Genomic DNA, 24,106 nt, shown 5'->3' with positions numbered 1-24,106 from the left:
GAGAAATACTATCCTACCTGTGTTAGCTGCTTTTCTGAAGTAGCACTGGGAATATCCAAGACAGACATATTGCTCTCATCTTGATATACAGAGGTATCTCGAGAAACACTGAGTGATGTGCTGTTATCATACAAATCAGGAGGCTGTGGCATAAAACATACAACTTAGTTTCTACCAAGGGAACAACTAGAAGAAATACAAAGAATTCTCCTTTATAATATTCACTGAAGAAAAAAGACATGCAAGACAACCCGGTTAAAGAGGAAACAGAGCCTGGTATAGCTTTGTAGACAAAGTTTTAGACTCCTAGGAATAACATCAGCTCTAGCAGACGGGTATCTAGTGTATGTGTTCAGAAACTAAAGCAGAAATGCATAAAGTCTAGGGACAAGTGTATATATTAACAGCCTCTCTGGTCAGTAACCTACTTTCTTCTTCTAAGCCTTGCTGTTTTTAAGCTCAGGAATTCATATTAGTGACAGTTTTACTGACTTAGAGGCATATAAGAATAAACTGGATGAAGGAATTTAAATTTCAACAAGAGCATGGGATGGTTTGATAGTTCATGAGCTTTTAGACATTGCTTCAAAACTAAATGGTAAGTTAAAAACAAAACAAAACATGGGCTTTGGAGTAAACAGCCCTGGGATTGAGTCTTGGTTCTACCACTGTTAATCATCCGGTAAAATATGGATAATAATATCTACCTTACAGGGATATCATGAGAATTAAGAGCTATGTACCAATACCTGGTATTCAATAAATGATATATCCCTCTCTTTTATTGTCCCCGAAAAGAACAGGGATTTAGCAAATAGATTCTAGTCAACGATAGGAGGGACTAGATAAAATACTCATGAAGTGAATAGAATAAGAAAAATAATAATCATCAATTTCACTTGTAAAGTATATTTATAGACATAAACACACATACATAGATATGAAGAAACTCAAAATATTGAAGTTATAACAGATGGAATTGATAAATGACACCTCTTTGCACATTCCAGTTTTCTTTTAAAAAAAGACTTTATTCATTTTTAAAAATTATGTGTATATGTTTGAGTGTAGGTTTTTGCATGTGAGTGCAGTGTCTACGGAGGCCAGAAGGAGGTGTCAGAACTTCTGGAGGTGGAATTAAAACAGCAAGCCACACAATGTGGATGTTAGGAACCAAACTCAGGTCCTCTGAAAGAGCAGTAAGCCCTCTTAACTGCCAAGCCATCTCTCCAGCCTCATCTTCTAATTTTCCCCAATCATCATGTTACTTTGGTCAATACAAAACCTGCTTATAGGCAAGAAATAAAGGTATAAGCCTATAGAGCACTAGGAAAGTTAGGTCAGGAAGATCACAAACTTGAGGCCAGTCTGGATCATACAGCTAGACCCTGTCTCAAAGAAACAAATATACGTCCACATGTGCTGTTTTGGAAACAAGCAAGCAAACAACATTTGACTGAGAAGATTTGAGTTTCCAAAATAGACGCAAAATAGATTTCAAAACATTAGTGCACAGATAAACCGGTATGCAACAGAAGGGAAAATCAGAAAATTTTTGCAAAATTTTAAAGTGTAGTATATAAATAAAGAGGACTGCCAGGCATTGGTGGCACACGCCTTTAATCCCTTGGGAGGCAGAGGTAGGGGGGATCTCTGTGAGTTCGAGGCCAGCCTAGTCTACAGAGCAAGTTCCAGGACAGGCTCCAAAGCTACACTGCCTCAAGATACAAACAAACAAACAAACAAATAAATAAAAATAAATTAAAAAAATAAAGAGGATTTTGAGAAACTGCAAAATGAATAATTCTAAAGTACTGAGCTCAATGCAAGCTCAGTAGAAATATCCAGATGCAAATACATTATTGACTGCCACTGTCTGGAAGTTAAAAATAACATGATTACTTCCATGCTTCTATACTATCACAACTGTATTATGACAGATTAATCTTACACAGACACTTTTTTTTATTTTTTTCTTTTGGTTTTTCGAGACAAGGTTTGTCTATGTAGCTTTGAAGCCTGTCTTGGAACTCGCTCTGTAGACCAGGCTGGCCTTGAACTCACAGAGATCCCCCTGCCTCTTCCTCCCAAGTGCTGGGATCAAAGGCGTGTGTTACCACAGCCTGGCCATAGACACTTTCTAATAATCTTTTGATTTTATATAGTAATGAGTAAGGGTGGTCACACATGAGGCTTTTCTTTTAAGTTAATAGGCAATGACAATAAAACGTATACACATAAATGAAGGGAATGATGAGAGCACGAACTGAAAAGAACGGAGCAGTACTACCCATATCATACTCTCCCTCCATAGCAAACTCACTAAGTATACCAAAACAGCTATTGCTCAGGAAGGACAAGGCTTTGATTCACCAATGGTCTAAGCTTATGACTCTCTGAGACCTGAGAAAAGCACATGCTACTTAGTGGTTATTCTTCTGGAAAATGATGGCTAATACCCAAGCTTTAACTTACCAGAAAGTACCTTGTGGAAACTGTGAGTCTATTAGCAAACAAGGCCTTCCTGGGCAACATCACTCACCCAAGCCCCCTTGACCCAATCTGCCCATACAACTCCAAGAGCCTTTCCTTGTTCTGGACCTTGAAGAAGTATCTGAGGGTTCTTTATACCTGGCCCCTCAGTAACCTAGGTTTTGGAATGAAAGAGAGAGTAAAAGATAGATAGAGAAAGTGTACGAATGAGACACAGAGACAGCAAAAATCCAACAGAGATCATGTATGCTGCATTTAAATTTAGAGTGAAACCTGGTAGAATGAAAAATAATCCTATGGGAATTGGAAGAAATTCTGCATTAGAGTATTTGGTTAAATTTGAAAGAGCCTCTAGGAACTTTACAAAACAATAACAACAATAAATAAAAACCCTTTCATACAAAGAAGGAAACAAACATTTACTGAATTCCTATCATGTGCCATGCAAACTAATCATTTAACGTTGGAAAGCACATCTTAGAGAAATGAGAATAGAAATGTTAATTTCCCAATACCACAAAACTAGACAGTAGCAGAGCTAAGACTCATACCCAGGCCTGTTTTACATCAAACCTTATGTCCTTTTCCACTCTAACAGTGTCTCCAATAAAGAAACCAAGAATCTGTTAATATTGCATTTAAAGTCTGTTCTTCAAATATGCCAACTTTCTCAGACTGTAATACAGAAATACTCAAAAGGTTTACTCAGACCAAAAAACTAAAACATTTCTTATTTACCCTGCTTTCTAGTCTTCTAATATATAAACTTAAAATATAAATATAAAAGACTTCATTTAGTAGGAAAAGGAATTAACCCCAGAAATTGAGAGATGTGAGTTACACTGATATACCTCTAAGGTAACAGGTAATCAGATATCTAGAAGGTATAAGAAAAATGTGGCCCTCATCTGTAACTGAGCAATCTATATTCTAGGGATGTTTTAGAACCCCAAAATTTACTGACAAGAGAACTGGAGACCTAGAAGATGCCTCTGGCTATAGTAGTCAGGAATCTGGCATTCTCATACACTGTCTATAAACAACCCCATTCATTCATCCCATAGTTGCCTCTTCTGGATTTAACAAGGCCACAAAGATACATGGCCCTCACTCACCTTAGCCTTTGAGAAGACAAGAAAGCACACGAAAGGCATATGAAGAGGAAGGACAGAGAAGAATGGTATCTCAGTAAACACATCTGTTAACATGCTCCCAATTTCCCAAACCGTAAGAAAACTCTAACAAATTCCTAATCCTTTGGCTCACCTGAGGTGTGTAAGGTCCTGGAGTCATTGGGTCCAGGCTTTCTAATTCTGCTTCCTCCAGAGCTGCTTCCTTGGCTGTACAAATATCTTTCTCAAGTTGAGTCAAATGTTCATCATACTGAGAAACAAATAAAATTAAAGAATTTATCCAACATTTAGGTATTGGGCAGGCAAAAATAAACAAAACACATACACAATCCCTGTCTTCACAGTGTTTCTATTCTAACAACAGAACACAGCCGATAACCTAAACAAAGCAGAGAAAGAAATGATGGAATGAGAATAGAGGACAGAATATTACATTTGAAAGAAAACAGGGTAGTTGGGAAAGCTTCAAACTCAAGGACACAATAAAAAGGCTTCAGGGAGCTAGATCTTCTTAACCACCTACCTCCGTTAATGTCTGGTAACAAACATTCACAATCTCCTGAGCAGTCTTAGTATACTGACTCTCAGACCCTATGAAAGAAGTAAAATGTAACTTAAAAAATTTTATATTTCTTCAACACACTGATTTAATACATACCTCTTTTTATTCATTTATTTAAAACACCACTAAAATTTGTTTATGTTTTTCAAGGCAGGGTTTCTTTGTGTAACCTTGGCTGTCCAGGAAGGAGCTCTGTATACCAAGCTGGCCTTTAACTCACTGAAATCTGCCTGCCTCTGCCTTCTGGGTGCTGAGATTAAAGGTGTGCATTACCAACACCCAGTTAAAATTTATGCAGTTATTTTATGTATGTGGGAGTTTTGCTTATGTGTATTTCTGTACATTATATGCATGCCTGGTACCCAAAGAGGCTGTCAAACTGGAATCACATATGGTTTGGGGCTGCTATATATGTGCTAGAAAGTTAAACCAGGGTGTTCGGAAGAGCAGCCAGTGCTGTTAATCACTGAACAATCTCTCCAGTCTCAAACATTGAAATTTAAAAACAAGAACTTTACACTTTGCTATCCAATAGTATATAATTATTTAAGATCCAGAAAAACCTACGTTTAATCTTTAGCTTGAACCTTTCTTCTACTTTCTTTTTTCGTTTTCTTTTTTTCTTTTGGCTTTTAGAGATATGGTTTCTCTTTGTAACAGTCTAGGCTGTCCTGGAACTCGCTCTGTAGACCAGGCTGGCCTCGAACTCACAGAGACCCCCTGCCTCTGCTTCCCAAGTGCTGGGATTAAAGGTGTGTGTCACCACTGCCCGGTCTTATACAGGATCCCTGTACATTTTCCAACACTCACATGGATTCACAACCATCTGTAACTCCAATTCCAGAAGATCCAACACCTTCTTCTAACCTCCTTGGGTACCAGGCATGCATATGGTGCAGAGAAATACATTTGATCAAAACATTCATATACACTGGGCAATGTTGGCACACACCTTTAATCCCAGCATTCAGGAGGCAGAGGTGGGAGGATCTCTGAGAGTTTGAAGCCAGCCTGGTCTACAGAGCGAGTTCCAGGACAGCTATAACTGTAATATAGAGAAACCCTGTCTCGAAAAAAACCAAACCAAACCAACCAAACAAACAAAAACAAATAAAAACAAAAAGCCAAACAAAAACAAAATAACACTTAATCCTAGCACTTGGGGGGGGGGGGGGCAGAGGCAGGTGGATTTCTGAGTTCGATGCCAACCTGGTCTACAAAAGCTAGTTCCAAGACAGGCTCCAAAGCAACACAGAGAAAACCTGTCTTGAAAAACCAAACTAACCAAGCAAAAAACTACAACAAAAGATTCAGACGCATAAAATAAACCTAAAAAAAAAAATAAGTCCTTTTCAAATAAAATATATCTCAAGTATATACTATCTATTCTTTAAATATGTGAAATGGAGCCAGGCATGATAGTGCACGCATGCCTGTATCTCAGTGCTAGAGAGGTTAAGGCAGCAGATCATGAACTCAAGGCTTAATCAGTGGTGAAACACTAACTGCCAAACCCAACTCCCCAGTCTTTATCTTAGAAGCCCTCTTATATGCTTGATAGTTCTGTCACTCTACACTCCACCTCACTTTCTAGGCACCGTGCCTCCATCTTTGGCCCTTTGGTCTTTCTAAAATATCTATTTTATGATGCCAGAGAGATGGCTCAGCAGTCAAGAACACTGGCTGTTTTTGCAGAGGACCAGCATCCACATGGCAGCTCATAACTTTCTTTCCAGTTCCAAAGAATCTAATGTCCTCTTCTGGCCTTTTTTTTTTTTTTTTTTTTTTTTTTAGTTTTTCGAGACAGGGTTTCTCTGCAGCTTTTTTAGAGCCTGTCCTGGACCTAGCTCTTGTAGACCAGGCTGGTCTCGAACTCACAGAGATCCGCCTGCCTCTGCCTCCCCAGTGCTGGGATTAAAGGCGTGCGCCACCACCGCCCGGCCTCTTCTGGCCTTTGTAGATATTACATGCATGGTGAATAGACAAGCAGCCATTTTTTTATTTTAAAAAGAACATTTTGTGGGTGGTGGTGGTGCATGCCTTTAATCCCAGCACTCGGGAGGCAGAGGCAGGTGAATGTGAGTTCGAGGCCAGCCTGGCCTACAAGAGCTAGTTCCAGGACAGGCTCTAAAGCTACAGAGAAAATCTGTCTCGAAAAACCAACCCCCCCCCAAAAAAACTCCCCAAAAAACATTTTTAGCATGTGAACGAAGACACAGATCTTGCTCTAAAACAGAGAATCATCAAGAAAGAGAGCAGTTAAGAGCACTGACTGCTCTTCCAGAGGTCCAGAGTTCAATTCCTAGCAACCACATGATGGCTCACAATCACCTGTCATAAGATCTGGTGCCTCTTCTGGCCTGTAAGCATACAGGCAGACAGGATACTGCATATACATAATAAATAAATCTTAAGAAAAGATTTTTTTCTTAAAAATAAAAGAGAGAGAGATGGTAGTTAAAGTTTATGAGTAAGAATATTCAGCAAAGAAGACTGAAAAGGAGGAGGACAGTTGTCATCACAACACAATTTCAAGAAGTGACTAACTCTTAGACAGATAGCTCAGTGGTTAAGAGTACTGCCTGCTTGTCTAAAGGTCCTGAGTTCAATTCCCAGCAACCACACAGTGGCTTACAACCATTTGTAATAAGATCTGGTGCCCTCTTCTGGCCTGCAGGCATGTATGTAGGCAGAATACTGTATATACAATAAACAAACAAACAAACAAACAAAAAAGGTCCCAAGTTCAATTTCCAGTACCCACATGGTGGCTCACAACCATCTATAAAGAGATCCGATGCCCTCTTCTGGCATAAATGCATACATGCAGCTGGAGCACTCAGACACAAAATAAATCTTTTTTTTTTTTTTTTTTGGTTTTTCGAGACAGGGTTTTCCCTGTAGTTTCTAGGGCCTGTCCTGGAACTAGCTCTTGTAGACCAGGCTGGCCTCGAACTCAGAGATCCGCCTGCCTCTGCCTCCTGAGTGCTGGGATTAAAGGCGTGCGCCACCACCGCCCGGCCAAAAAAATCTTTCGAATAGATTATTTAAAGATTAATAAATAAATCTTTTAAAAACTCATATTGGTGAGCTGGAGAAATGGCTCAGAGGTTAAGAGTACTGTGCTGGCTGCTCTTCCAGAGGTCCTGAGTTCAATCACTAGGAACTCCCAACCACCTATAATGAGATCTGCCCTCTTCTGGTGAATAGGCACACACACAGACATAAAGCTATATACATAATAAATAAATCTAAAAAACAAAAAGGGCCATAATGGGAGTAAAAAGGTGGGTGCAGTGGCATACAACTGTATAATCCAAGCACTGGGAAAGTTGAGGAAAAGAGCCAAGTTTGAGGCTAACCTGAGCAAAACCATCTCTCTCTCTTTTTTTTTTTTTTTGGTTTTTCGAGACAGGGTTTCCCTATAGTTTCTAGAGCCTGTCCTGAACTAGCTCTTGTAGACCAGGCTGGCCTCGAACTCAGAGATCCGCCTGCCTCTGCCTCCTGAGTGCTGGGATTAAAGGCGTGCGCCACCACCGCCCGGCGCAAAACCATCTCAAAAAACAAAACAAAAAGCTCTAAGTGAAATATTAATGGGAAAGATGGAAGAGATATTATATATTTAAAGAAATTTGGTTATCATTAAAAAGAATGAAAAATTAAAATTCTATGGAAATAGTCTTATACATATAATGTGGTACTGTATATGAAGGACTTTCTCTCTCTCTCTCTCTCTCTCTCTCTCTCTCTCTCTCTCTCTCTCTCTCTCTTCCTCTCTCACTCTCTTTCTTTCTTTTTTTGAGACAGGGCTTCTGTAGTTTTGGAGCCTGTCTTGGAACTAGCTAATGTAGATCAGGCTGGCCTTGAACTCACAGAGATCCACCTGCCTCTGTCTCCTGAGTACTGAGATTAAAGGACTATACTACCACTGCCTGGCTTTCTTTTTTTTTAAATTTTATTTATTTATATTTTATATATGAGTGCTCTGCAAGCCAGAAGAGGGTATTAGATCCCACTATCGATGGTTGTAAACTACCATGTGTGTGCTGGGAATTGAACTCAGGACCTCTCGAAAGCAGTCAGCGCTCTTAACCGCTGAGCCATCTCTCCAGCCCCATGAAGGGCTTAAAATTAAATGAAAAATTAAAATAAAAGTAAAACTGTGGACTCAGTTACTGGTAAACACAAGCAGAAGGATCACTCAAGAGTTGCAGGCTAGTCTAGGAAACACAGTAGTAAGGGCCTCCTCTCATCTAAAACAATAGTTTTAAAATGTAAGTCCTAAAATAAAAATCACTGCAAACTTCATGTCAGATAGCCAAACATATCCCAGTTTATAATCCATAACACAAACTTGGGGGGTGGGAGCAGAAAGATGAAAAACCACACACAACAAAAACTCTAACTTTTACTAGTTCATAAAGCCTTTCCTAACCCATAAAGTATTTTTCTCTCTAATATACTTTTTATATCCTTCCATTACAGCTTTGTCAAGCTGCAATTTGTTTGTTTATATCAACTGGAGAACGAAGTGCCAGAGCAGAGACGATCCTTCCTATCCAGATGAAGCAGCTAGCAAAGACTCTATCACACATTATTCCATCAATTCAGGTGCTAAATTCCACACACCAGAGTTTGCTGTGGCCTATAGCCAGCAATACATTTCAGCCTCAGCTCCATGTAGGGTTGGAATGTAACTTTTCAAATCTTATAGAAACATAGTGATGACTCAAAGGAAAAGGAATAGCCATTTGATTTTTATTCATACCGCATTTTTCTATGCTTTACACAATTTCTAAAGTAAGGACAAATGGCTTTCCGTGATTAAAAGTTTAATAGTGATTCTTACAAAACACACACTAAAATATATACCTACTCAAAAAAAAGAAAAAAAAAAAGAACTGGGCAGTGTTGACTCACGCCAGCATTCAGGAGGCAGAGGCAGGGAGATCTTGAGTTCAAGGCCAGTCTGGTCTACACAGCAAGTTCTAAGACAGCTAAGGATACACAGAGAAACCCTGATTTGAACCATCCCCCAAACCCCCAAACCAACCAACCAACCAACCAAACAAACAAACAACCAAACAACTGAGCAGAGTGAATGGTTCACTGTCAAGCCTGACAACCTAGGTTCAATCCCTGGAACCCATATGGCAGAGGCAGAGAACTAAATCTCCAACTTGTCCTCTAATCTCCAAAAGCATAATAGAACATCATCCCCTCCCCCTCTTACAACATACATGTAACTGCAAAAACAAAATTTTAAAAAGTAAACTGAGTTACTTGATTTAGGTATCACTGCTCAAAGCTGCTTAAGCAGCTTTTTAAGACGGGGTTTCTCTGTGTAACAGCCCTGGCTGTCATGGAACTTGTTCTATAGACCAGGCTGTCCTCAAATTCACAGAAATCCACCTGCCTCTAAGGCGTGTGCCACCACCTCCCAGAGCCCTTAAAATCTTAATAACACAAATTAATGTTAGATAAATAAGACTGTTGAATGAGTAAAAAAATAAATACTCACCATTATACTTAACACTGTTGGCCAGAATAAGGTTTACATCATCTAGAAAGCTCTCTCGACTCTGATATTTGTGCTTGGAGATATTCTATGACAAAAACAATCAGGCATTCAGCTGTATATACAAAAACATTGACTATAAAAAGCCACTGATCATAAAAATCATTCACCTTACGTATAGTCTCCAAATCCATCGGACTGACAATCACTTTATAATAATCTGGAACAAACTTCTTATTAACTGGGTGATGAAATGGCCAAGACTAGTAAAAAGAAGGCATGGGCAGTTAAATGAAAACCACAATTTACACCAGAGAGCCCCAATTTCCACTGAGTTACAAATATTTCTAATGAAAACTATAGACTCTTTCCACAGAAATACACAAGCTCATGGAAAATTCTCTGTAATTAGCCAGGAGGTGGTGGCGCACACCTTTAATCCCAGCACTCGGGAGGCAGAGGCAGGTGGATCTCTGTGAGTTTGAGACCAGCCTGGTCTACAAGAGCTAGCTCCAGGACAGGCTCCAAAGCTACAGAGAAACCCTGTCTCGAAAAACCAAAAAAAAAAAAAAAAAAAAAAACAAAAAAAACCCAAAAAACAAAACAAAAAAATTCTCTGTAATTTAAGGGTCTTATTAAGGATTCGTACACCCTGATTTTTATTTATTTATTTATTTATTTATTTATTTATTTATTTAGTTTTTTGAGACAGGATTTCTCTGTAGCTTTGGAGCCTATCCTGAAACTAGCTCTTATAGACCAAGCTGACCTTGAACTCACAGAGATCTGCCTGCCTCTGCCTCCCAAGTGCTGGGATTAAAGGCGTGTGCCGCCACCACCCAGCCACCCTGATTTTTAAAGAAAACTCCCTTTTCTAAACCTACAACTAAATTCTTATTTTTGCATTAAAGACTAAGTTCTGCAAAAATAAAATTCCTGATGGAGGAGGGTCATCTGTCTATGTATTACTTTCATTGGTTAATAAAGAATTAACCTCTAATTAATTCTTAATTAATTAAAAGCCTTGGCCCTTTAATAGGACAGAAAGTTAGGTAGGCGGAGTAGACAGAACAGAACTGTGGGAGAAAGAAAGCAGAGTGAGGCAGACGCCTCAGGCAGTCGCCGTGCCTCTCCTCTCCAAGCAGGTTAAGATCTCTCCTGGTAAGCTGTAGTGATGGGAGCGCAGGCTGTGTTCCTGCCACCCAGCTCCTGGCCGCCTGGCTAGCTTATGCCCAGAAATAACAACACACAAACTGTATTCATTTAAATACTGCCTGGCCCATTAGTTCCAGCCTCTTATTGTCTAATTCTCACATCTTGGTTAATCTATTTCTAATAATCTGTGTAACACCACGAGTGGTATCTTACCAGGAAAGATTCAGCATGTCTGACCTGGTGGCTGACTCCATCGTGTCTCACCCAGAGAGGAGAGGCATGAAGATTGCCCGAGGCCTCTGCCTCACTCCCAGCATCTTGTTCTGTCTACTCCACCCACCTAAATCCTGCCCTATCAAAAAGCCAAGGCAGTTTCTTTATTAACCAATGAGAGTCTTCTATCAGTAAGCTACCACCTGGTGGTACTACACACATTAATAGAAATGGGTTAAGCAAGATGTGAGAATTAGCCAATAAGAGGCTAAAACTAATGGGCCAGGCAGTGTTTAAATGAATACAGTTTCCGTGTAATTATTTCAGGTGTAAAGCTAACCAGGTGGCAGGACGCGGCCTGCCGGTCCTACCACTACAAATTCCTTATTCCATAGTTCCATCTCAAAATTTTATAACACTGTGCACATAGAACATTATAATTATATGCAGCAGAAAATTTAATTAAGAATTTGGGGGGAGCTGGGCGGTGGTGGCGCACGCCTTTAATCCCAGCACTCGGGAGGCAGAGGCAGGCGGATCTCTGTGAGTTCGAGGCCAGCCTGGTCTACAAGAGCTAGTTCCAGGACAGGCTCTAAAAAAGCTACAGAGAAACCCTGTCTCAAAAAACAAAACAAAACAAAACAAAAAAAAAGAATTTGGGGGGCACCAACATAATAAAATGGTCTGTAGAACTAATATGATAGATGATAGCTTTGGCATAAAAAGTTGGAACAAAAAGGGAAAAAGAAAGAAAGCAAACATTGAGTAATTATTGATGTGATTTTTTTATGAACAGCAAAATGGTTCGGTGGATAGAGGTGTTTACCAATAAGCCCAATGATCTGAGTTTAATTCCAGGATCCATAGGATAGAAAGAAGTTCCAATTTTCTGAGTTATTTCCTTTTTTTGTTTTTTCAAGATAGGGCTTCTCTGGCTGGTGGAACTCATTCTGTAGACCAGGCTGGCCTCAAACTAACAGAAATATGCCTGCCTTTGACTCCTAAGTGTTTTGTTTTGGTTTTTTTTAAAGATAGGATCCTACTGTATAGACTTGGCTGGCCTTGAATTTACAAAGACCCACTTGCTTTCTGCCTCCCAAGTGCTAGGATGAAAGGCTGTGCCACCACACCTAGCCAAGTTGTTTTGGGCACACACAAACCATGGCTTATACCTTCTTCCCCCACATGCACAAATAAATAAATTAAATTCAAAATATTGTGTTATTTGTATAGGAGCATTTCTAAATCTAGAACCTACTATTAGTTGACAGCTCTTCTCTCTCAGGCTATTCAAGAGCAAATACTAAGTGCTAACAATACTAAGTGCTAACAATAGAAAGTAAGAATCTCTTAATATTCAAAGATACTCGGCATCTTTGCTTTCAACAATGAATTCATACAGAAAAAGGTTAGTATTTAAAATTACATCCCAGTTCCTATGGGAATACATTACTACACAGAATTTCTTTTGTTTTGTTTTGTTTTTCAAGACAGGGATTCTCTATAGCTTTGGAGCCTGTCCTGGAACACACTTTGTCGACCAGGCTTCTGCCTCCTATGTGCTGGGATTTAAAGGCGTGTACCACCACTGCCTAGCTACAATTTCCTAATACACACATGCTTACCTCTATATACTTCTTTCCATCCCCTAGTACTATCCTCACAATATTTGGCATAAAAAGTACTTACATCTGGAACTGCCATCATTTTCTGAGTGACAATGTTATCCAGAATAAAAGAAAACGCTACTTGGTCATCATCGTCAAGTAAGGGGTTGATAGCTTTCTCTAAACGTGCCAACTTATCTTCTTTCTGAAATAAAGCAAAGCAAAATGAAGGCAGTTTTCCTTAAGTGTGATCATCATAGGAAAGCTAAAGATAATTTAAAGTTCAGTTAGCTGCTTATGACTTTAGTTCTCCAAAATTTACCTCTGAATTATCTACTATTCAGTTTCAGGACAATATAGATAAATGATACTTTAGCTAAAGGAACAATACAAAGGGACGTGTCAGAAAATCCCTTAAGTATTCTTTTTGTTTGTTTGAAACAGGGTTTCTCTGTATAATATAGCTCTGGCTGTCCTGGAACTCACTCTGTAGACCAGGCCGGCCTTGAACTCAAGAGATCCACCTGCCTCTGCCACCACACCTGGCTCCCTTAAGCATTCTAATCCCATTCTTTTTTTCCTATACTTCCTATACTATATATTTATTTATTCATTTATTTTTATTCATTTTACATACCAACCACAATTCCCCCTCCCAACCCTCTTCCTGCACCCCACAGCTCCCTTATCCACTCCTCTGAAAGGGTAAGGCCTCCCATGGGGAGTCAATAAAGTCTGGCACATTAAATTGAGGCATAACATCATATTCTTATATAGCACCAAGAATAGAAAGCTCAAGACATCATTAGTTTAGTTACAACAACAAAAACATCTTTGGCAAATTAGGCTTTAATAACGTTATCTTTCTTATAAAATGAATGTTGAGACTACAGAACATCATTACCATTAGTTAATTACTCTTTATTTGTTCTTCTAATAAGGCGAGTATCCTTCGTATTCCAAGTGGGCTACACATCCCGTATACAACCCAGCTTGATTAGCGACTTGTACAAAGGAAACTGTTTTTTTCCCCCGAAACAGGGTTTTTCTGTGTAACAGCCCTAGCTGTTCTGGAACTAGCTCTTGTAGACCAGGTTGGCTTCAAACTCAAAGAGATCCACCTGCCTCTGCCTCCCGAGTGCTGGGATTAAAGGCTTGCACCACCACCTGGCTGTACAAAGGAAACTTTTGTTTTTTTGTTTTTGTTTTTTTGTTTTTGTTTTTCAAGACAGGGTTTCTCTGCAGCTTTTTTAGAGCCTGTCCTGGAACTAGCTCTTGTAGACCAGGCTGGCCTCAAACTCACAGAGATCCGCCTGCCTCTGCCTCCCGAGTGCTGGGATTAAAGGCGTGCGCCACTACCGCCCGGATACGCCACCACCGCCCGGCTACAAAGGAAACTTAATCCAACAAATTCATTTCAGTCTATGCACTACGAAAATCTCTGTGCTCTCACCGCTTGTATCCTCAATCCTTAGTCTTGTTAGCCCCCTTTTTTGAGACAGGGTCTAAGTCACAGACTAACCTTGAACTTGATATGTTGCCACAAATTATTTTGAATTTCTGATTCTCTTACCTCTACCTCCCTTGTGTACCAATATTGAATGTCTACATTGGTTACAGGACTTTAGCCTTCTAATAGATACAAAGAGGAATGTAATTGGCAGGTGTTTTTGTTTTAATTTTGAAACAGAGTCTCAACATATATCCTAGGCTGGCCTGTAATTTTTGGTCATCTTGCATCTGACACCCAAGTACTGCCATTACAGGTATGTATTACTAGGCTCAGTTAATTGTGGCTTAAACATGTAATTTATGTCAATCAAGTTGAGAAAATTCAACATGTTTATTAGTCTTGTTCTCTTGTGAAATATCTATGTCAGTATCAACTTCATTATTATCTGTGCTTTATAAACTTATAAGGTACTATAATCTTCTTTGGTAAAATAGCAGTTTATGGGGCTGGAGAGATGGTTCAGTGGTTAAGAACACTGACTGGTCTTCCAGAGGACCCAGGTTCAATTCCTAGCAACCACACTGTAGCTCACAAATGTCTGTAACTCTTGTTCTAGGGGACCCGATATCCTCACACAGATATACAAGTAGGTAATACACCAATGAACATTAAAAAAGGAAAGAGTAGGGCTTTACAGAAGGACTGAGGCTGTAACTCAGTGGTTGAGTGCTTACTTAATAAGGTAAGACCCTGAGTTCAGTTTCTAGCACACAAAGGAAAGGGGGGGAAAGCCCAAAATATTGAAAATACGGATTATCCTTTAATTTTTAATTACTTTTTAAAAATTAAACTGTCCCAGGGATGGAGAGATGGCTCAGCAGTTAAGAGCACTGACAATTCTTCCAAAGGACCTGGATTCAATTCCTAGCACCCACATGGCAGCTCACAGCTGTCTGTAACTCTAAGACCTGACAAACATGCAGGCAAAACACCAATGCACATAACTTAAAAATAAATTAATTATTGAAAAAATTAAACTGTCTCTAGGCCTAGTGGCTCAGACAGACCTATAATCCTAGAACTCCGGAGGCTGAGGTTGAAGGAACACCATGAATTTAAGGCCAACCCATTAGACACAGTGAGTTCCAAGCCAGCCTGAGCTAGATAAGGCACCATTTCAAAAAGATTTTTTTTCAATATGCCTCCCTGGTACAGCAATGAGTTGTAATGTGAGCTACAGGAGATCTCCTGGAAAACCATTTTCTGCCATTCTTTCTAAAGTTACATACATAGGTTCGAGATCTTAATCCCAGCATGATTCCAGAGCAAGCAATTTTCCTCTTTGGACTTGGCTTTCCCATCTACAGGAGATAGTGTCTATATAATTTCTAAATACCTATCTGTCAAATGTACCAAAGATTTGTCATTCCCTCAGATATGGTTCTTTCTGTTAAATATATAGTTCCGAAACTCCACTACTCTCCACCTACATACAACACAGCATTTGTTTTTTTTAAATCTACTTTGATTTTTTTTTTATTTTTATTTTTTGGTTTTTCGAGACAGGGTTTCTCTGCAGCTTTAGAGCCTATCCTGGAGCTAGCTCTTGTAGACCAGGCTGGTCTCGAACTCACAGAGATCCGCCTGCCTTTGCCTCCCGAGTGCTGGGATTAAAGGCGTGCGCCACTACCGCCCGGATACGCCACCACCGCCCGGCTTGATTTTTTTTTTTATTTATTATGTATACAATGTTCTGTTTGCATGTATGCATGCATGCCTGCAGGCCAGAAGAGAGCACCGTATCTCATAGATGGTTGTGAGCCACCATGTGGTTGCTGGGAATTGAACTCAGGACCTCTGGACGAACAGCCAGTGCTCTTAACCTCTGAGCCATCTCTCCAGCCCCCTCTACTTTGATTTTTGAGTCAAATTCTCATGTAGTTCAAGTTGCACTAGAACTCAGGATGTAGCTGTGGATGACTTTCTTTAAGCTCCTAATTTTCCTGTCTCTACTCTCAAGTGCTAGGATTACAGGTGTATGTCACTATGCCTACCACTTTCTCTTATAGTTAGTTCTTACCTCTTTGAGTTTTTCATCACAGAGATCCAGCATGGATTGAGAAATCTGAGTCAGTGAGTGTTTTGGCCCTATAGAGAACAAGAAATAGCCATTATAAGTGAGAAGCCCAAAGTTACCACATTTCCAACACTTTAACACATTTACTAAAGAACCTAAGAGGTCCCAGGTGCCAGCCTAGTAACTGAGTTAGGTAGATATACCAGTAATTTCCTTTTTATTTTTTAAAGACAGAATCCCTTGTATCCCAGGCGGGTCTAGAACTCACTTCAGATCCTCCTGTCTTCACCTCCTTGGGATTATAGGTGTGTGCTACCTACCACACCAGGTACAGACACCACCAGTCCTTACTTCATTTTTCAATGCCTAATATATAATGGATAAAGTATGAATGAATTTTAACTGTTTTTTAAAATTTATTTTTATTTTATGTGTATTGGTATTTTACCTGAACTGCCATGTGGGTGTTGGGAATACAACCCAGGTCCTCTGAAAGAACACCCAGTGCTCTTAGCCACTAAGCCATCTCTTCAGGCCCAAATTTTAATTGTTTTTTGTGTCCTCACATGCTTGTATTATAACTGTTTGAGATAGGGTCTCACTATGTTGTTCTGGCTGGCTCAGAAAGGAACTCTCTATGTAGACAAGAGTAGACTCAAACTCAGAGATCCACCTGCCTTTGTCTCTCTAGTGCTGGGAGTAAAGGCATGAGCCAGCTTTGTTGAGTCTTTTAAGACCTTGAAAATTACTCTATGGATGGAGAATGTGTTTGAGAATGGTAATGTTCATTGGAACATTTAAAATTTTTCTACTTAGGAAACAGATACTTCAGCACACAGACTGTTATTTCAGTTTCACAGAAATCATTACCAAGAGCTTCAGAAAATTCATTTTTTTTCAGAGACAAGGTTTCTCTATAACTTTGGCACCTTTCCTGGAACTCACTCTGTAAACCAGGCTGGCCTCGAACTCATAGAGATCTGCCTGCTTCTGCCTCCCGAGTGCTGGGATTAAAGGTGTGTGCCACCACCCAGCTGAAAATTCTTGAACTATCTGACTTCTCTTGTATATTCACTGCTTATAGCTGTTCCATTTAAGCTCATCTTTGGAATAATTAAAATATTTTTAAGCTGGAAGTCATGGACACACACCTGTAATCATAGAAATTGACATGCGTCAACCAGAGAACAAGTAGATCCTGGGGTAGCCTAGACTATATAAAGAGATCATCTCAAACCCAAAAAGAACCCCCCTGCCAAAATCCCAAAATATTTCCATCTAACTAATATTTCTTTTTTGTTTGTTTTTCGGGACAGGATTTCTCTGTGTAGCTCTGGCTGTCCTGGTACTCACAATCAACCAGGCTGGCCTCAAACTCAGAGATCCTCCTGTCTCTGCCTTCCAAGTGCTGGGATTAAAGGCATGGACCATCACCACCCACTTTAACTAGTATTTATTCTTTTTCTTTTTCCTGCACACCAGAGAATATCAGATCTCATTATAGATGGTTGTGGGCCACCATGTGGTTGCTAGGAATTGGACTCAGGATCTATAAAAGAGCAGTCAGTGCTCTTAACATTAATGTTCGCAGACGTACTGTTTATTAGTTTAAAAGTGGGTAAGTTGAAAATTTTTATTAACTTATTAAAAAGCAAAATTTGCTATTATCCATATATTTAGGTTACAATAAGAAAATAAGCCAGGTATGGCAGTATATATCTGTAATCCCAGAAATTGGGAGATTGAAGCACTTGGATACCAAATTTGAGGCTAGTCTGAGCTATATAGCAAGTTCAAGATTAGCCTGGGTATTTAGAGATCCTGCCTCAAAAAGAGAGGAATGGTAGTATCAAGGAATAAACTATAGCTAAAGTATTGAGGGATGGGAGGAAAAGGAGGAAGGCCTTCTTATTTGGATTACTTAATCCAAATAAAGAATTTAATGCCAATGTTACTACCACACCATCATCAGCACTGGCACATGAGGAAGTCAGAAGAATGAATCACAGAGGTGACTGGAGAGATGGTTCAGCAGTTAAGAACACTGGTTGTTCTTCTAGAGGACCCGGGTTCAATTCCCTAGCATCCACATGGCAGCTCACAGCTGTTTTTAACTCCTGTTGCAGGGGATCTTACAGCCTCACACAGAATCACATGCAGGCAAAACACCAATGGACATAATAAATTAATTTTAAAGTGTGAAGCATAGAAAGGAAGGATTATAAGGCTGCAAGAAGCTTTCTTTTCTTGCCACTACTGGGGACTGAACCAAGGACTGCATGTATGCTGGTTAAGTTGCTTTACTGCTGAGCTGTATCCCCCCAGTGGGGCTTTGCTTTAACTCTCTTTGTATTTCCTTCTGTTTTTCCATTTAGTACATTTTGTGTTGTGTGTCTGTGTAAGCGCGTGCATGTGTGTGTATGTCTGCCTGCCTGTGTGGGTCTGTGTGTAAATAAGCCATAGTATGTGAGCTGTCCTGACAATTTAAGAGTCAGTTCTTGATGGGCAGCAGCAGAGCACACCTTTAATCCCAGCACTCCAGAGGCAGATACTCTGTGATTTCAAGGCCAGCCTGATCTACAGGGCAAGTTCCAGGACAGCCAGGGCTACACAGAGAAATCCTGTCTCTAAAAACTGAAAAAATATTCTTGCTCCTTCAACATGCAGAAAGTTGAATTTACATACCCATCACACAAAGAAAATTATACTGAAATGGAAAAAAAATGAATTAATGCAAACTGATTTCTTCTTCCTATTTTTTGCTTTTTTTAAAATGACAAAATGGGTATCTAGACCCTGTAACAAAAAAGCAGACTGAATTAAAACACACAAAACAAATATGGCTATAAGACTATTCTTTGTAGAGTGCACTCACACCACTACCTCTCCAACTTACCTAGGTTTACCTTTCTGTCTCACTATTCACCCCAACTGCTTCAACACAGACTTCAAATTCACCAGAGACTATATTAAAAATTAATAGTGGGAAGCTGGGTATGGCAGAACATGGCTTTAATACTGGCACTTATTTGGGAGGCAGAGGCCAAAGTATTTCTGTGATTGAGGTCAGTCTGGTCTACATAGTGAGACCATGTCAAAAAAAAAGGGATTATATAATGCAACTAAAAAGAAGTAATACTAGCCGGGCGGCGGTGGCGCACGCCTTTAATCCCAGCACTCGGGAGGCAGAGGCAGGTGGATCTCTGTGAGTTCAAGACCAGCCTGGTCTACAAGAGCTAGTTCCAGGACAGGCTCCAAAGCTACAGAGAAACCCTGTCTCGAAAAACCCAAAAAAAAAAAAAAAAAAGGTAATACTTACTATAAGACTGAAATGTACACTGCCTGATGTTCATACCCAAAAATGCACATTAGACTTTTCATTCATTCTAATCTAATGAATTTAGAATCAGCAAGAGATAAGAATCTGAAAGATGACCTTTACAGTAGACGAACAAGGGACTATTACCATTATAGGTTGCACTATTTTTCACAATTAGTTCCAAATGCTCTCTGAATTCTTCCCGAGATGGATAGAGGCGCTTGCGCACGTTTTCACGGAGTGTCTGTAGATCCATTGGCCGAGTGATGATTTTATAGTAGTCCTTTACAACCTTTGCATTAACTGGCGTATGGAAAGGGTATGTCTGTGGAAACAAGAGCCAGCATCATTTGTGAGCAGAACACTGACAGAGCCAATTACAACTTACTGGTTTACTAACTCTCAAATGAATTTTTCAGATGTAGTAAATCTGTTTTTTGAATTAAGTTATTTTCTTTCTTTCTTTCCTTCCTTCCTTCCTTCTTTTTTTTGAGACAGTTTCTTTGTGTAGCCTTGGCTATCCTAACTCTGTTGACCAGGCAGGCCTCAAACTCAACACATAGTCCTCCAGAAGAGCAGTATGTATTTTTAACCAATGATCTGTCTTTCTAGCTCCATATATGCCAGACACTTATGGAATGCAAAATTCTTATAAGACATATAAGTGGTGGCGCATGCCTTTAATCCTAGCACTCGGGAGGCAGAAGCAGGTGGATCTCTGTGAGTTCGAGGCCAGCCTGGTCTACAAGAGCTAGCTCCTGGACAGTCTCCTACAGAGAGACCCTGTCTGGAAAAAACAAAACAAAACAAAAAAAAAACAAAAACAAACAAAAAACAAAACAAAAAAGACATACAAGTTTGAAGCTGGAGAGATGGTTCAGTGGTTCAGTATTATTATATTATTAATATAATAATAGTATATTATGCTCTTCCAGAGGACCTAAGTTTGGTTCTCAACTCCTATGTCTGGGGACTCACAACCTCTGTAACTTTGGTTCCAGGTTATTCAATGCCTCAGACCTCTAAGGGAACTTGCATATGCATACATAGGCATAAATGTATATACATAATTATAAAAAATTATTCTTGCTACCTTAATACTCAGAAAGTTGAATTCACATACGCATCACAAAAAGAAACATTGCATTGAAACCAGAAAAAAACTAGCTTTATATCCTCTTATAACTCATGTGTCCTTTTGCCTACATTCTGTCCTTCATTACCTAATATTGCATTAAACAATTTAAAAATAGACAAACCCCCAAAGAATTAGGGGTCTCAGATATACAGGTATATGCACTAGTGCCATCTACCTGAAGTAACAGAAAAAACAAAGGGTCTTGGTTATCCTATTCTATACAGATCTAATGTAATGAACTCACATTTGGAAGATCTCTCATATCATTGATGATAGACTCCAAGATAGATGACAGTGTTACCATAGGGTCTGTCCGGCGCCGATGGATGGATTTATGAGGTCTCTAAAACAAAACAAAGGCAAGAAACCAGAATGCTTTAGATAAACAACAACAAAAAAACCCAAATATTTTTCAAATATACTGATACATTTTAGAAAACTTCAATAAAGCGAGACTTGGAGGGCTTAAGCCTTAATCCCAACAATTAGGAAGTTAAGGTAGGAGGACTGCTAAAAATTCAAAGCCAGCCTAAAGTACATAGTAAGTTCTAGACCATCCTGGACTAGAGAGAAATTCAATCTTAAAAGCAAAGTCTGGAGCGGGGACAAGCTGAAGAGATGGCTCAGTGGTTAATGACCTTTGCTGCTTTTGCAGAGGACCTAGGTTCCGATCCTATCACCCACATAGTGACTTACAGCTAAAACCATAGTGTATTCTCTTCTGGGCTCTGCTGGCACCAAGCATATACATAGTGCACTTATATACACGCAGGAAAAAAACTTGCACATCAAAGAGGGGCAGGGCAATGAGGTGGCTCAGTGGGTAATGACACTTGCCATACAAAATAGTGACCATAACTTGATCTCCAGGCTCCATGTAAGAGAGAACTAACTTCACAAGTTCTCTGACTTCCATGTTTGTATCACAGTGCATATGCAGATAAATACATACATAATAAACAAACAAAAATAAATAAATTTTAAAGCTGGTTAAAGGCACATGCCTTTATCCCAGCAGTTGGAAGGCAGAGGCAGGCAGATCTCTGAGTTCAAGACCAGCCTGATCTACAGAATGTGTTCCAAAAAAACCCCAGGGTTACCCAGAGAAACCCTGTCTCAAAAACCCAAAATAATAAGTAAATTTTAATAAGCCATTTAATGAACAATGCACATAATTCTCAAGGAACACACATAAGGAATATCTGACACAGAGTCATGTCACAGAAAGCTGGGGGAATCCATCTGATATGAAGACAATGCAGATACTCACATTCAAATAGTCACAGTGAACAGTGGTTCCAACCCGACGTTTTTTCTTGGGAGGAAGTTGTTGTTTAGGAAACTTCAGGACCAGAGATTTTCTGCGAACCTCATCGGCACTGCAATCAGTAACATTGCCATAGCATGTTATTTATAGTTCCCCGAAATAGGATAAAGAGATGGCTTAACAAATAAAAGGAGCCTGGATACCTCAGAGAAATGGTCAATTCTAAGTCTGAGACAAGGAAAGCTTTCAACATCTTGTACCAGAAAGCAAATGATTTCTCAAAGATTTCCAGGATCATTTCAAAACCACAGATCTGAAGGGCCTGAGAGATGGCTCCAGCAGTTAAGAGTGTTAACGGCTCGCCGGGCGGTGGTGGCGCACGCCTTTAATCCCAGCACTCAGGAGGCAGAGGCAGGCAGATCTCTGAGTTCGAGGCCAGCCTGGTCTACAAGAGCTAGTAGTTCCAGGACAGGCTCTAGAAACTACAGGGAAACCCTGTCTCGAAAAACCAAAAGAAAAAAAAAAAAAAAAAAAGAGTGTTAACGGCTCTTTAAAGAACCTGAGTTTAATTCCTAGCACCTATATGGCAGCTCTCATAATGATCTGTTAATTCTAATTACAGGGGATCCAACTCTCTCTTCTGGTCTCTGTTAACACCAGGCAGGCATTTGTCTGCATGTATGCACACACATACATGCAGGCAAAATATTCATAACATGAAAATACTTTAAAAACCACCATAAGATCTGGCTTAAATGAGTCAAATTGGGGGGAAATGCATTAAATTTATATAGGAAAAATTTCAGAATTCACAGTAATATATTAAAATAGGATGAAGTTTTCCTTATCAAAAATACCAGTTAAAATAGAGGAATTCTAGAATTAGAAAAACCACCACTTTATAAGAACCAATTAAGTAATTTGGCAATGATCATCAATAGCTCTAAAAGGAGTGAAACTGTTGTGCTTGATGATGTGGTAAATACATAATATCAACTAGGTTGTCTATTAAATGTCTAGTCAAAAATATTTAATGTGAGTCTAATCAGTAGAAAACAAAGTGGGTTATTCCTCCCTTGGAGTCCCTCATAATCTTGAGCATTTTCATTTTTTAAAATAAATCTTTGTTCTACTTAAAATAAAATCTAAAAAGTGGGGTATTTTGTGAGACAATTATTCTTTATGCTGCTAAAAAAATTAATGTCATAAAAAGTACAAAAATAAGTAGGACAGTTTTAGATTTTGACAGACTCAAAATACACTTATGTCTAAACTGGGACTGTATCCATAATTAGGAAATGAGCCAAAGGACAATGAGATGACTTGGGTAATTTGAATAAAAATGCCTGAGCATTGCAAATTACTAAATTAGTGTTATTTCTTAGTTATGATAACAGTACCATGTCTTACAACCCAATTCTTAGAAGATGTGTGTCTTTGTAGTGAACTGTCATGATATCTGAAATTTACTTCTCAATGGCTCAGATTACAAAAATTTGAGGTATACAAAGAAAGATTAGGCAAATGTGGCAAAAGGTGAACAGGTGAGTTTAGAATACTTTAATTGTGAACTTTCAACTATTCAATAGGTTTATAACTTGTTTAGCTGTTTTTGTTTTTTGTTTTTTTGAGACAGGGTTTTTCTGTGTAGCCCTGGCTATCCTGGAACTCGCTTTGTAGAGCTAGTCTGGCCTGGAACTTAAAGATTCACCTGTTTCTCTGCCTCCAAAGTGCTGGGATTAAAGGTGTGCACCACCATCACCTGGATCAGTTTATAATTTTTAAAATGGGACTTTTTTTTCCGAGACAGGGTTACTCTGTGTAACAGTCCTGGCTGTCCTGGAACTCTGTAGTCACTCTATAGACTAGTCTGGCCTCAAACTCACTGAGCTCCACCTGCCTCCACCTCCCAGATGCTGGGATTGAAGGTGTGCACCACCATGGTCTGGCTTAAAATGGAAAAATTTTTAACATCTCCAATTTTATCTATTAAATTCTCTAAGGGCAAGATTGGGCATAAGCACAGTCTGCTCTTTATAGTCTCTCATTTTATCTTAACTACCCACATGCCAGGTGTGGCGCTCCAAACCTGTAATCCTAGCTACATGGGAGGCTGAGGAAGAAAAATTGTAAGCTTGAGGACAACCTGGGTAATTTAACAAAACTTTCAA

The 24,106-nt window shown here is 39.4% G+C and overlaps 1 protein-coding gene across 8 annotated transcripts in view; it reads right to left on the bottom strand.

Annotated features, from left to right (window-relative positions):
• The window catches only part of Taf1 (TATA-box binding protein associated factor 1), a 69,293-nt gene that overhangs the window by 6,123 nt on the left and 39,064 nt on the right, over nt 1-24,106 (bottom strand). For all 8 annotated transcript variants that reach the window (XM_038316584.1, XM_038316592.1, XM_038316586.1 and 5 more), the window contains 10 exons: nt 21,939-22,047; nt 20,913-21,011; nt 19,678-19,855; nt 16,215-16,282; nt 12,764-12,886; nt 9,877-9,969; nt 9,710-9,794; nt 4,150-4,217; nt 3,760-3,876; nt 18-143 (listed from right to left, as the gene is read on the bottom strand). In XM_038316584.1, the coding sequence (XP_038172512.1) occupies nt 18-143; nt 3,760-3,876; nt 4,150-4,217; nt 9,710-9,794; nt 9,877-9,969; nt 12,764-12,886; nt 16,215-16,282; nt 19,678-19,855; nt 20,913-21,011; nt 21,939-22,047 (1,066 nt within the window). The remainder of the gene's footprint in view (nt 1-17; nt 144-3,759; nt 3,877-4,149; nt 4,218-9,709; nt 9,795-9,876; nt 9,970-12,763; nt 12,887-16,214; nt 16,283-19,677; nt 19,856-20,912; nt 21,012-21,938; nt 22,048-24,106) is intronic.

The sequence above is a fragment of the Arvicola amphibius genome, chromosome X (assembly GCF_903992535.2).
Source record: "Arvicola amphibius chromosome X, mArvAmp1.2, whole genome shotgun sequence".
Taxonomy (NCBI): Eukaryota; Metazoa; Chordata; class Mammalia; order Rodentia; family Cricetidae; genus Arvicola; species Arvicola amphibius.
The sequence above is the reverse complement of the archived record's forward strand: the minus strand, read 5'-3'. Positions and strand labels throughout refer to the sequence as shown.